The 13461-nt window shown below is 48.2% G+C and overlaps 2 protein-coding genes across 2 annotated transcripts; one reads left to right on the forward strand and one right to left on the reverse strand.

Annotated features, from left to right (window-relative positions):
- Positions 1 to 339: 339 nt before the first annotated feature.
- On the reverse strand, positions 340 to 3180 carry glrx5 (glutaredoxin 5 homolog). The gene is made up of 2 exons (XM_079753533.1): positions 2739 to 3180; positions 340 to 1904 (listed from the first exon to the last, which is right to left on the reverse strand). Exons 1-2 carry the CDS (start codon positions 3040 to 3042, stop codon positions 1744 to 1746), a joined length of 465 nt encoding a protein of 154 aa, XP_079609659.1. The 5' UTR covers positions 3043 to 3180; the 3' UTR covers positions 340 to 1743.
- A 235-nt stretch (positions 3181 to 3415) lies between these two features.
- prkrip1 (PRKR interacting protein 1) lies at positions 3416 to 5351 on the forward strand. The gene has a single exon (XM_079753532.1). It carries the CDS (start codon positions 3505 to 3507, stop codon positions 4066 to 4068), a length of 564 nt encoding a protein of 187 aa, XP_079609658.1. The 5' UTR covers positions 3416 to 3504; the 3' UTR covers positions 4069 to 5351.
- The last annotated feature ends 8110 nt before the right edge of the window (positions 5352 to 13461 follow it).

Genomic DNA, 13461 nt, shown 5'->3' on the forward strand with positions numbered 1-13461 from the left:
ATATGGTTCAAGTAAGTATTTTGTGTTTACCAGTATTGGCAAATTTAAAGACACTCAGCAACACTCAAATACCGAGGTAAATATTTACCAGTCTTAAATGTAGTATAACTATTCTTGACTCTTGTCATACTTGTTAGTTATGACCAGTGGGTCAATGTATCCAGTAGTTTCCAGAGGTTTGTATCACAGCTAGTGGCTCTGGACAAGACAAGGATGTGATGTTGAGTTTAGTCCTGTAGCCTTTAGCCAGCACCTTTGTCCAAAATGACTGACTTGTTCTGACGGTACATGTCGTGAGCGAGCAGGTAGGGCTGGGCATTGCACACATTAAGGTCTGAACCTACAACCATTCAGCTGACCACACCCTGGCATTCCTACCTCCATTTAGAAAACATGTCCTTGTCAAGGAAGTTTATATCTGGTCATTTTTGACTTGACAAAATCCAAATCCAAGTCATGGCAAAATATTTTGTTTTATTGATAAACAGTTCAATGTGCCACTAGAATACATGTAATATCTCAATATAAATTATCTTACAGTGCACACCACAAGCGTCACTTAAATAACAGTGTGAAGCAGAGCGCTGAGCTTCAGCGCTCACAAAGAACTGACCACAGACCAGGACAGACCGACAGACCAAGGTGTTGTCTTGTCCATTTCCGAGACCGCCATCTTGAACTAGGAGAAATAAAACGGTGGGGGTGGAAGACTGTTGTTAAGTTTCGGAGAGTGTGCGTTTGGACCATTTCATTTGACGGTTGACCAACTGACTGGTTGGTGAGAGGAAAGGGTTAATAGGATACAAACAAACATGGCTTGCATACAGTGTAATCATTGCTGCACCCTGCTGTCAATCAAGTGGTTTATATGAACTTGTTATGCATGAACAGTATAGCCTGCCTTTAACTACGTTAAATGTGACCATTGGCAAACTTTACCGTGTGGCTATTGGCTATTATGTACTAATCTGCTTCTTCAAAGATACTACTGCTTGTAGAAGCAAACTAAAAAAAAACAAGATTAAAAAAACAAAGAAATGAACCCGATATATAGGAATAAGACCCTGTTTTAACATAACAGTATCGTTCCCCGTTGGTTTAGTGTAGTAGAAATAAGACGGGATGGTGACATCACTTCCTAGCTGCTGTCACACTGGGTTTGAACCCAAACAGGAAGTGGTGCTATAAACAGCAGGATCGAGAGCCTTCTAGGGCAGGGGGGAGGAGGGCCCTTACAGGAATAGTATTCAAATGCTCCGTCATTCAGACTTGTAGGTCGTTTCTCCAAAAGGTTCCACCGGGCTTGTTGTTAAGTTAACGCACACACACCAGGCGTAAAACACACAAACCCCCACCAGGTGTAAACATATCCTTACTAAAGAGGGCTGGGATCGGTGTCAGTTGGTATACGCGTTGGATTTGACATTGTGTGACGCTAATTACCTTTGGATGCTACCAACGTCAGAACCTCAGCGTTCAGGCACTAGAACCCCTGGTTGGATGCCCCCCTCCCCCCTCCTCATCAAGATAAGTGGTGGCACCTGCTAACCAATCAGCCAGTGAGGTGGCTCGCCTTAAAACCCTCCACCAGAGGGTGCCTTCCTCCCCCACGGCAGGAAATAACTAAATCAAGATAAAGATCGGTGCTGATTGGCTGTGGTCAGCGGCCGGTCGGGGCGGTCACGTGGTGGGACGTCTGGGTGTCAGTTCCTCTGAGTGTCCGGGTGGGTCGGCGAGGGGGGGCTACTTGGCCTCCACCAGCGCCGAGCGGATGCCCATCTTGTTGAGCTCCTCCACCAGGTCTCCGCTCTGGTGCATCTGCAGCAGGATGTCGCAGCCGCCCACAAACTCGCTGTTCAGGTACACCTGGGGGATGGTGGGCCAGTTGGAGAACTCCTTGATGCCTGGTGGTGGGGAGAGAGCGGGTGAGTTTCTAACTGTGAGGTCGCTGGTTCGAGTAACTCTGTGACCAATGTTCTGAAAATTATTAATGCTGTGATTTGTAGAGTTAAGGTAAGATAATTCCACTTTGAAGAAGATAAAGTGTGAGATCTTATTTAATCGTTCATTGGTTATCGGTCAGGAAGATGGTGGATGATGGTAGTTTTCCATGTTTCCCGTGTTCAGGACCAATAGGAGATTGGTTCTTTTGCGGCCGGAACCAGCTTACCCACTTTAGACAGATTGCCAGATCTCCCAAGCTTGAAAACAAGCCCTGCTAAATAGAGTGACGTCGTCGGTTTCTTAACTTCCTTGTCCCCTGCCTGAAATGAGGGCCTGTCCACAGGCAACACACAATAGGCTCTGTCCACTTCTCTGTAACGAGCAGTGACGTTGACAAAAACGGCACTTTCCTCCTCATTCAACAGATTTTAACGTTTGACATAAAGGCCACCCCACCCTTGGGGCGGAACTGGTGAGGACTGATAAAAGTTGAGGCCCCCCAGTGTGTGGCAGACTCCTTCAGACAAGAACCCCCCATAAGCACTGTTTCGAAATGACGCAATGAGACAATACGGCCAGTCACCATTACCATCTAGATTAAATGTCACCAAATAGGATATTAACCGTAACGTTTTTATTAAGTTGAAAAAAACAACAACTCTAGCCGAAACCCTACAGTTAATCAGGATCCGTCCGGGTCTCAGGACCAGTCCCCGGACCACTGACCCGGTCCATCAGGACCAGTCCCCGGACCACTGACCCGGTCCATCAGGACCAGTCCCCGGACCACTGACCTTGTCGGAGGTCCTGGTCGTCCAGCACGTTGTACGCTGCGTAGTCGTCCACCCCGTGCATCCGGAGGATCTGCACCACCGCATTACTGAAGCCGCACATGGGCTGGGCGGGGGTCCCCTTGATGAACACCACCACCTTGTCCTTCTTCACCATCTCCCCCAGGGTCTGCTGCATGTCCGTGGCGGCGCACAGGAGCCGGGCAGCGGTGAACGACGCCGGCCCAGCGGGGAGCCGCATCGACGGGTACCCCGCAGCGCTGCCTGCCCGCAGACAGCGGACGCTCGCTCGGATCAGGTTGTTCATGTTGTCCTCTTGACGATACGGTGGTGTAACGATACAGGTGGTGTTTGTTTTGATTAGTTGCCGATCACACACGGCAGGAGACGAGGGTTAAGTAAAGTCAATGTCCTCCTGCTTACCAACGTAGGCAAGCGTCACCCGTCACGATGGCCGGAGCCGACACTGATTGGCCGGCAGCTCTCTGTGGTGGATGCCCATTGGTGGAGAGTCGTGTCCGTTAAAACTTACGCAATGCACTGTAATTCGGATACAAATAGATGTATTTATTTTTTGTTATTATTACATATGTTCTTTGTTGTTTTAAAACTAAAAATGACCATGATTTCACGCAAAATTAAAGGATGCTATTAACTGCGCAATCAAAAAATATATATAAGTCATGACCCTTACTGGTCGAAACCGGATTTCATCCGCTTCCGGGTCGACCTGTGGGAGTCGGAAGTGGACGATTGTTGATTTTGAAGCATGGCGGCGAAAACCGATACAAAAAACACAACAGGGAAACCCACCAAACATGGCGGCAAAGAATCCAAAAAACTCATCATCGCCAAGACCCCGGCGGAGGAGCAGCGGCTCAAGCTGGAGCGGCTGATGCGGAACCCGGACAAACCCGCGCCCATCCCGGAGCGGCCTCGGGACTGGAACCCGCGGGCCCCGCCGGAGTTCGTCCGGGATGTGATGGGCTCCAGCGCCGGGGCCGGCAGCGGAGAGTTCCACGTCTACCGCCACCTCCGTCGCAGGGAGTACCAACGGCAGGACTTCCTGGACAAGATGTCGGACAAGGTGAAGCAGGACATAGACTACCTGGACAAGGTAGAGGAGAACAAGAAGGCGGCGGACGACCGCACCGCCAAGCGCCGCAAGAAGAGGGACAAGCTGAAGATGAAGAAGATGAGCGCCAAGAAGGCGAAGGAGGACTCTACCAAGGAGGGCGGCGAGAAGAGCTCCAGCAGCAGCAGTGATGATGACGATGACAAGGAGGCGGAGGACGATGCGGAGGCTCCCAGTTTCGTAATGGGCAGGAAATAACCAGTAACACTCAGTGTATAACTGTAGGCCCAGTACCACTCTTTATGACTGTAGGCCTACTGGCGCTGGTGGAGATGGAGGTCTGCGTGTAGATGTGGAGCTGATCCGACCCCAGGATTCATTGTTGTGGTGGTGAATTGGACTTGAGAAGCAGAAGCACACATAATTTAAGTCATCACATCAGGCCGTCTAACCCGGACTGCTGTACAATGGAAAGGTGCAGCTAGTCTTTAATTGGCTGGAACCTAAATGGACGTCTTCTAATAATCCCATGGACATGATTAATCTAATTGTAATTAGCTGTTCTGGTATACTTTTTTCTGTATTACTTGAATTGTCATGACTCTGTAAGATATTGTTTTTTGTTGGTCTTGTTTCTCTTCACCAGAACAGCAGTTTCTCTTGTAATTGTCAGGACAATAATGGACCATCTTTCAGACGGAAATAGCCTTTCATCACCGGGTCGCCCTTGCGATCAGCTTCGGAAGGTGTTTCCCACTTTTGTGTTTAGAATTTAAGGTTAAGTCTGCCGCCCTAGTATACCTGTTGTATATTTTTATTATGATCTCCTAAGTGTTTTAATAAAAAAAAAAACATGCTTACGTTTCCTGCCATATTTCTTTAATAATACAGCTATCCTGAATTATCTTTACTATTCAATGTGATGATTTGTACTTTGTTTTAGTTTATTTTAAACAAACTGTCCTATCCTGAGTGTACCAGGTGTTTTCCCAGGATGCATTGCGACTTTGTGAACATGGCCCCTTGCGAGATCTGCAAGTGGTGCCCCCTCAAAGTCGCAGAGAGTAACTCAAGGAATGAAAAGGCGTGGCTCCTAGAGGTGCCGGAGTCCCACGTGCGATGTTCCTTGGACACGTTGAACCCCCCCCCCCCCCCCCCCCCCCCCGGTGCGACCCCTGTTACCCTCGGCGGTGGTGGTGCTCTGACCTTTATCCCCCACCTCTTCTTGAGGCAGGGAGAGAGGATGCAGTGGGGTGTAGTGTCTGGCAGGCTGTTCCTGTCCGATGCCTTGCCACTGAGACACTCCCTGTTGAGTGGTATGGGTGCAGGACCAGGGTGCAGACGGACCGTCTAACTAGGTGTTTTTAATGGCCCAACAATCAAGTTATCGCACGAGGCGCTCTGTTACCTGCAGGGTAATATGCAGCCAGCCTTTTTGGATGCTCGAATCAGATTGGATGGAGAAGCCTAAGTCTTAATTTGTATGTTTCTGTCCGTTCCACTGGACTTAATGTTCTCCCTCAAGTCTAATATATATATATATATATATATATATATAGTTTTTCTTTTTTGAAAGGTAGCCTCCTTTTTTTTATGTTGAAAATAAATGATTTGATTTAAAATTGTTTACTCTTTCATTGAGACCGTGTCTATTTCTATACATCTGTGTTCATAATTTAAGTGACGAAAATGTTGTCTGCACGAATGTCTACAAAAGAATTGTGCCTAAAGTGTAGTCGGAGCTGAGGGTTGTTGCTATAGGGTTCATGTTGCAAAGAAACGCCCAGTAACTCAGGAATATGCTCCTTATGGTATTTATCTATTCATTTTATTATAAATAAATCTGAGCTTGTAGAAATCTTAACTTTATTAAATGGCATTTGTGTTCATGTTAGGGCTGAATCATAAAACGTAATGTTTTCTCCAAAGAGCACCTTTTGCATTTCCTTGAGTGAGCTGAAGAAAAACCTGCATGAAAAGATCTGGTATTAGTTCTCTGGATTCATCTGTAAACTGAGACGTGGGATACGAGTTAAAGTGATAGCCTGCAGGCCATGACACACACAAACTTGTGTTTTTGTTCTCTTCAAGGCCGAAAGCATGCCCACTTTCCTTCAACAAACTGAACCCAGGCTCCAGTGGGCGCCTGGGGCCGAAGGAGGGCCGTGCATGTTGAGACAGGAGACTATATCCTCATCGACGTTTCTTCATCTGCTTCTGGAACCAGGCAGGAGGTGAAAGTACACCGCATGCGTCCTTTACTCACTCGCTCTCAGCGACAGAAGCCGCGCTCCAACATTTGAGGTCTAATTTTAAAGTCGACCCCCCCGCCGCTGGCCCCATGGCCCTGGTGGAGACCGCTGGAGGGGGGACCAGAGAGGAGACCGCCGACCACAACCCGCCGTCCCCTCGAGGTACACTTCAAGAACGTCAGGATGGTCGCTGGTGTAGAATCACACGGCTGTGACGTTGTTGCACGATATATTTGCACAATCAATTTGTGAAACAGATTTAGAGCAGACAACCATTTAGTGAAAGTCGAGTGTGCCATTCGTTTTGAGTGATAGCTGTAGTTGGAGCTGACTCTTCTTGATGAAGGTTTGGGACATTAGCCCTCCATTTATTGTTTACTTGAGACGTAGTACCTTAAACACTAAATTACTAGTGTTGAAATTACAGAGAAAACATTCAGTGCAAAAGGTAACTTTCAAATTATAGTTTGTCATTTCTAGGTGTTGAATAGTATAAAGTTGTGTTATCTACATACACCATCTGCATCAATCCAAGTTTGTATTTGTTTATTGTTCTACATTGTGTAATAACGTAGTTCAATACAACCTGCAATACAACGATTGTTCAGGAAAATGTGTTTCTTTCCCAGGTGGGAAAACAGCTGTACAGAAACGGACGTACACCAGGTGGATGAACGTCTTCCTGAAGAGAGTGAGGAGACACACACACACACACACACACACACACACACACACACACACACACACACACACACACACACACACACACACACACACACTACTTTTATTTATGTTCTCAAAGGACAAGTCATTCTTTAACCTAAACTTTAACAGATGCTATACTCTGCAGATGCTAGAACTGAACTGTTTTCTGTCAGAAAACACACACACACACACACACACACACACACACACACACACACACACACACACACACACACACACACACACACACACACACACACACAGGTCACTCCCTCTCACCAGCTCTCCCCCCTCCCCGTTCCAGTGTGACCCTCCTCTCCAGATCCAGGATCTGTTCGTGGACGTGCGTGACGGCCGGGCCCTCATGGCCCTGCTGGAGGAGCTGTCCGGCTGCAAGCTGGTGAGGGCAGCGAGGAGAAAAACAACAGCCAGCACCAATCCATGACCTCCCCTCAATGGGAAGGAAAAGGAAAGACCAAATAGGGAATGTTCTGACATGCAAATCAGGGGGGTGGTATGTACGGGCAAGAACAGGTGGGATGACTGACCTGAGAGGAGACCAGACAGCGTTTAAAGGATGGTGAGGCTTCAGGATGCGCGAATGAGGGAGGCAGTATGGGAGGCAACCTTGAACTCAAGGTTTTATTTTGAGGCCAGACAGTTACAGACTAAATACACACAGAAGATCAACAGTCAAGAGCTTATTTCTGTAGTTAAAATGGTTTAAAGCTCTGGAGTAAAAATCGCTGGTTTAGAGACAAGAGGCCATCTTTTCTTCCTTCTGTTCACCACATGACCAAAAGAGCGGGAAACCACAGCTAAATAGATTCCTTCCCATTATGTCAGTCGATGAATTCCATAATGTGGATTCCTTCAAACTATTGAGGATTCAGCCCAACAAAGAGATGTGTGACGAGGTTTCTCCCTGTAGGTGTACCGGTTCAGGCCTTCCACACATCGCATATTCAGGCTGAACAACATCGCCAAGGCCCTGGCCTTCCTCGACGACCGCCACGTGAGTGCCTTCAGCTGCAGTCGCCGTGTCTTTGCATAACCGCTCCAGCATTTATATGGTAGATGGCGTTAATGATGGTATGTGAAGTGTTTTTGTATCCCATGAAGAGCCCTTATTTCCATAATATGTATTTTTATTAAAAGAAGTATTTTAGTACTATGATTTTATGTAGCCTTAAAACATAGCAGCACTATTTTGTTGTGGATTGTTGTTTGTTGTCCACCCAGTGAGTCCTGACTCAAGTACATTACTCAAGTAAGGGACTCAAGTTAGGGACTCAAGTAAGGGACTGAAGTAAGGGACTCAAGTAAGAGACTCAAGTAAGGGACTCAAGTAAGAGACTCAAGTAAGGGACTCAAGTAAGGGACTCAAGTAAGAGACTCAAGTAAGGGACTCAGGTAAGGGACTCAAGTAAGAGACTCAAGTAAGGGACTCAGGTAAGGGACTCAGGTAAGGGACTCAGGTAAGGGACTCAGGTAAGGGACTCAAGTAAGAGACTCAAGTAAGGGACTGAAGTAAGGGACTCAGGTAAGGGACTCAAGTAAGAGACTCAAGTAAGAGACTCAAGTAAGGGACTCAGGTAAGGGACTCAAGTAAGGGACTCAGGTAAGGGACTCAAGTAAGGGACTCAGGTAAGGGACTCAGGTAAGGGACTCAGGTAAGAGACTCAAGTAAGGGACTCAAGTAAGGGACTCAAGTAAGAGACTCAAGTAAGGGACTCAAGTAAGGGACTCGGGTAAGGGACTCGGGTAAGGGACTCGGGTAAGGGACTCAGGTAAGAGACTCAAGTAAGGGACTCAAGTAAGGGACTCAAGTAAGGGACTCAAGTAAGGGACTCAAGTAAGGGACTCAAGTAAGGGACTCAGGTAAGGGACTCAAGTAAGGGACTCAAGTAAGGGACTCAAGTAAGAGACTCAAGTAAGGGACTCAAGTAAGGGACTCAAGTAAGAGACTCAAGTAAGGGACTGAAGTAAGGGACTCAAGTAAGGGACTCAGGTAAGGGACTCAGGTAAGGGACTCAAGTAAGAGACTCAAGTAAGGGACTCAAGCAAGAGACTCAAGTAAGGGACTGAAGTAAGGGACTCAAGTAAGGGACTCAGGTAAGGGACTCAGGTAAGGGACTGTACTAAGGGACTCAGGTAAGGGACTCAGGTAAGGGACTCAGGTAAGGGACTCAAGTAAGAGACTCAAGTAAGGGACTCAAGTAAGGGACTCAAGTAAGGGACTCGGGTAAGGGACTCGGGTAAGGGACTCGGGTAAGGGACTCAGGTAAGAGACTCAAGTAAGGGACTCAAGTAAGGGACTCAAGTAAGGGACTCAAGTAAGGGACTCAAGTAAGGGACTCAGGTAAGGGACTCAAGTAAGGGACTCAAGTAAGGGACTCAAGTAAGAGACTCAAGTAAGGGACTCAAGTAAGGGACTCAAGTAAGAGACTCAAGTAAGGGACTGAAGTAAGGGACTCAAGTAAGGGACTCAGGTAAGGGACTCAGGTAAGGGACTCAAGTAAGAGACTCAAGTAAGGGACTGAAGTAAGGGACTCAAGTAAGAGACTGAAGTAAGGGACTCAGGTAAGGGACTGTGCTAAGGGACTCAGGTAAGGGACTCAGGTAAGGGACTGAGGTAAGGGACTGTCCTAAGGGACCAGGGGCCTGAGCCGTCTCCTGGTCCTCAGGTGAAGCTCCTCGGCATCGAGGCCTCGGCGGTGGCTGACGGTGTTCCTCACGTGGTCCTGAACCTCCTCTGGAACATCATCTCCTTCTTCCAGGTGAGGCCTGTCTGTCTGTCTGTCTGTCTGTCTGTCTGTCTGTCTGTCTGTCTGTCTGTCTGTCTGTCTGTCTGTCTGTCTGTCTGACTCATGCACAGTGACATGAGAGCGGTAGATCCTAGCCTGTCTCCTCCTCCTCCTCCTGCAGATCAAGGAGGCGACCGGAGGCCTGAAGCGGCGTCTCTCCTCCAGCCTCTCCTCCTTACCCACCTCCACCTCCCCCTCCGCCTCCCCCCGGGGCCCCTCCCCCCGGGGCCCCTCCCCCCCGCCCGGGGGCCCCTACTCCAGCGCCACCCTGCCCCCCCGCCGCAGGAGGCCGGGCCGGGGGCGGCGGCTCCACAGGAGGCCCCTGAAGAGCCTCCTGCTGTGGGTCCAGAGGAGGACGGCCAGGTGAGACCGGGGGGGAGGCAGGTGAGACATGGTTCAGACAGACAGTATGGAGACAGACAGGTTGTGTCCTGGCCCAGGCTGGGCGTGGAGGTGTGGGACTTTGGGAGGAGCTGGCGGAGCGGCCTGGCCTTCCTGGCCCTGATCCAGTCCATCCACCCGGGCCTGGTGGACCTGGGGGCCCGCCCTCCCAGGGACCCCCACAGGAACCTGGAGGAGGCCTTCAGGATCGCCCGGGACCGCCTGGGCATCCCCGCCCTGCTGGAGCCCCGGGGTGAGGACAGACAGACAGACAGAGATTCCAAGATTCCTTCCATTTTAAACCTTCAGTTTTTTGTCAGTCCATTTGACTGACGCGTACAGATGTGAGTCTAGCATATCAACACCATCACGTGATGCCAACACTGTTCCTGAAGATCGAGTCCTCTGCTCTCGCTCTGACCCGCCACTGAACTGAACTCAAAGAGGAGCTAGTGGGTTCCTCCACTCCTCGGCCCCTGGGGCCTCTGGGGCCTCTGGGGCCTCTGGGGCTCCTGGGGCCTCTGGGGCCTCTGGGGCCTGTGGGGCCTGTGGGGCCTCTGGGGCCTCTGGGGCCTCTGGGGCCTGTGGGGCCCCTGGGGCCTCTGGGGCCCCTGGGGCCTGTGGGTCTGCAGCGATCACAGCTGTGAACAGGGGGTTAATGCTCCGTTCTACCCCCAGATGTGGCGTGTTCTTCGCCGGACGAGCGCTCCGTTGTGACCTACGTGTCCATGTTCCTGGAGTTCCAGTGTGAAGCAGATGAGGTGAGTCTGTGTGTCGTCACTGGAGCCCTGAACCAGAGCCCCCCCGATACTGGACTAGAGAGGCCGTCACCGATGTAGGGAGCAAAGATTCAGATATCGGCCGATAGTTCAACTATAGATATATCGGCCATCATTCGATATGTATGTATAGATCACAGACCTTTAGCATCCCATTAACACCTGTAACATCCCAGTAAGACCTGTAACATCCCATTAAGACCTGTAACATCCCATTAGACCTGTAACATCCCATTAAGACCTGTACCATCCCATTAAGACCTGTACCATCCCATTAAGACCTGTAACATCCCATTAAGACCTGTAACATCCCATTAAGACCTGTAACATCCCATTAAGACCTGTAACATCCCAGTAAGACCTGTAACATCCCATTAAGACCTGTAACATCCCATTAAGACCTGTAACATCCCATTTAGACCTGTAACATCCCATTAAGACCTGTAACATCCCAGTAAGACCTGTAACATCCCATTAAGACCTGTACCATCCCATTAAGACCTGTAACATCCCATTAAGACCTGTAACATCCCAGTAAGACCTGTAACATCCCAGTAAGACCTGTAACATCCCAGTAAGACCTGTAACATCCCATTAAGACCTGTAACATCCCAGTAAGACCTGTAACATCCCAGTAAGACCTGTAACATCCCATTAAGACCTTTAACATCCCAGTAAGACCTGCAACATCCCATTAAGACCTGTAACATCCCATTAAGACCTGTACCATCCCATTAAGACCTGTAACATCCCAGTAAGACCTGTAACATCCCAGTAAGACCTGTAACATCCCAGTAAGACCTGTAACATCCCAGTAAGACCTGTAACATCCCAGTAAGACCTGTAACATCCCATTAAGACCTGTAACATCCCAGTAAGACCTGTAACATCCCAGTAAGACCTGTAACATCCCAGTAAGACCTGTAACATCCCAGTAAGACCTGTAACATCCCAGTAAGACCTGTAACATCCCAGTAAGACCTGTAACATCCCAGTAAGACCTGTAACATCCCATTAAGACCTGTAACATCCCATTAAGACCTGTAACATCCCAGTAAGACCTGTAACATCCCAGTAAGACCTGTAACATCCCATTAAGACCTGTAACATCCCAGTAAGACCTGTAACATCCCAGTAAGACCTGTAACATCCCAGTAAGACCTGTAACATCACATTAAGACCTGTAACATCCCAGTAAGACCTGTACCATCCCATTAAGACCTGTAACATCCCATTAAGACCTGTAACATCCCAGTAAGACCTGTACCATCCCATTAAGACCTGTAACATCCCAGTAAGACCTGTAACATCCCAGTAAGACCTGTAACATCCCAGTAAGACCTGTACCATCCCATTAAGACCTGTAACATCCCAGTAAGACCTGTAACATCCCATTAAGACCTGTAACATCCCATTAAGACCTGTACCATCCCATTAAGACCTGTAACATCCCAGTAAGACCTGTAACATCCCATTAAGACCTGTAACATCCCATTAAGACCTGTAACATCCCAGTAAGACCTGTAACATCCCATTAAGACCTGTAACATCCCATTAAGACCTGTAACATCCCATTAAGACCTGTAACATCCCATTAAGACCTGTAACATCCCATTAAGACCTGTAACATCCCAGTAAGACCTGTAACATCACATTAAGACCTGTAACATCCCAGTAAGACCTGTAACATCCCATTAAGACCTGTAACATCCCATTAAGACCTGTACCATCCCATTAAGACCTGTACCATCCCATTAAGACCTGTACCATCCCATTAAGACCTGTACCATCCCATTAAGACCTGTAACATCCCAGTAAGACCTGTAACATCCCAGTAAGACCTGTAACATCCCAGTAAGACCTGTAACATCCCATTAAGACCTGTAACATCCCATTAGACCTGTAACATCCCATTAAGACCTGTACCATCCCATTAAGACCTGTACCATCCCATTAAGACCTGTAACATCCCATTAAGACCTGTAACATCCCATTAAGACCTGTAACATCCCAGTAAGACCTGTAACATCCCATTAAGACCTGTAACATCCCATTAAGACCTGTAACATCCCATTAAGACCTGTAACATCCCATTAAGACCTGTAACATCCCAGTAAGACCTGTAACATCCCATTAAGACCTGTACCATCCCATTAAGACCTGTAACATCCCATTAAGACCTGTAACATCCCAGTAAGACCTGTAACATCCCAGTAAGACCTGTAACATCCCAGTAAGACCTGTAACATCCCATTAAGACCTGTAACATCCCAGTAAGACCTGTAACATCCCAGTAAGACCTGTAACATCCCATTAAGACCTTTAACATCCCAGTAAGACCTGCAACATCCCATTAAGACCTGTAACATCCCATTAAGACCTGTACCATCCCATTAAGACCTGTAACATCCCAGTAAGACCTGTAACATCCCAGTAAGACCTGTAACATCCCAGTAAGACCTGTAACATCCCAGTAAGACCTGTAACATCCCAGTAAGACCTGTAACATCCCATTAAGACCTGTAACATCCCAGTAAGACCTGTAACATCCCAGTAAGACCTGTAACATCCCAGTAAGACCTGTAACATCCCAGTAAGACCTGTAACATCCCAGTAAGACCTGTAACATCCCAGTAAGACCTGTAACATCCCAGTAAGACCTGTAACATCCCATTAAGACCTGTAACATCCCATTAAGACCTGTAACATCCCAGTAAGACCTGTAAC

This window comes from Pollachius pollachius, assembly GCF_949987615.1.
Source record: "Pollachius pollachius genome assembly, chromosome: 16".
Lineage (NCBI taxonomy): Eukaryota > Metazoa > Chordata > Actinopteri > Gadiformes > Gadidae > Pollachius > Pollachius pollachius.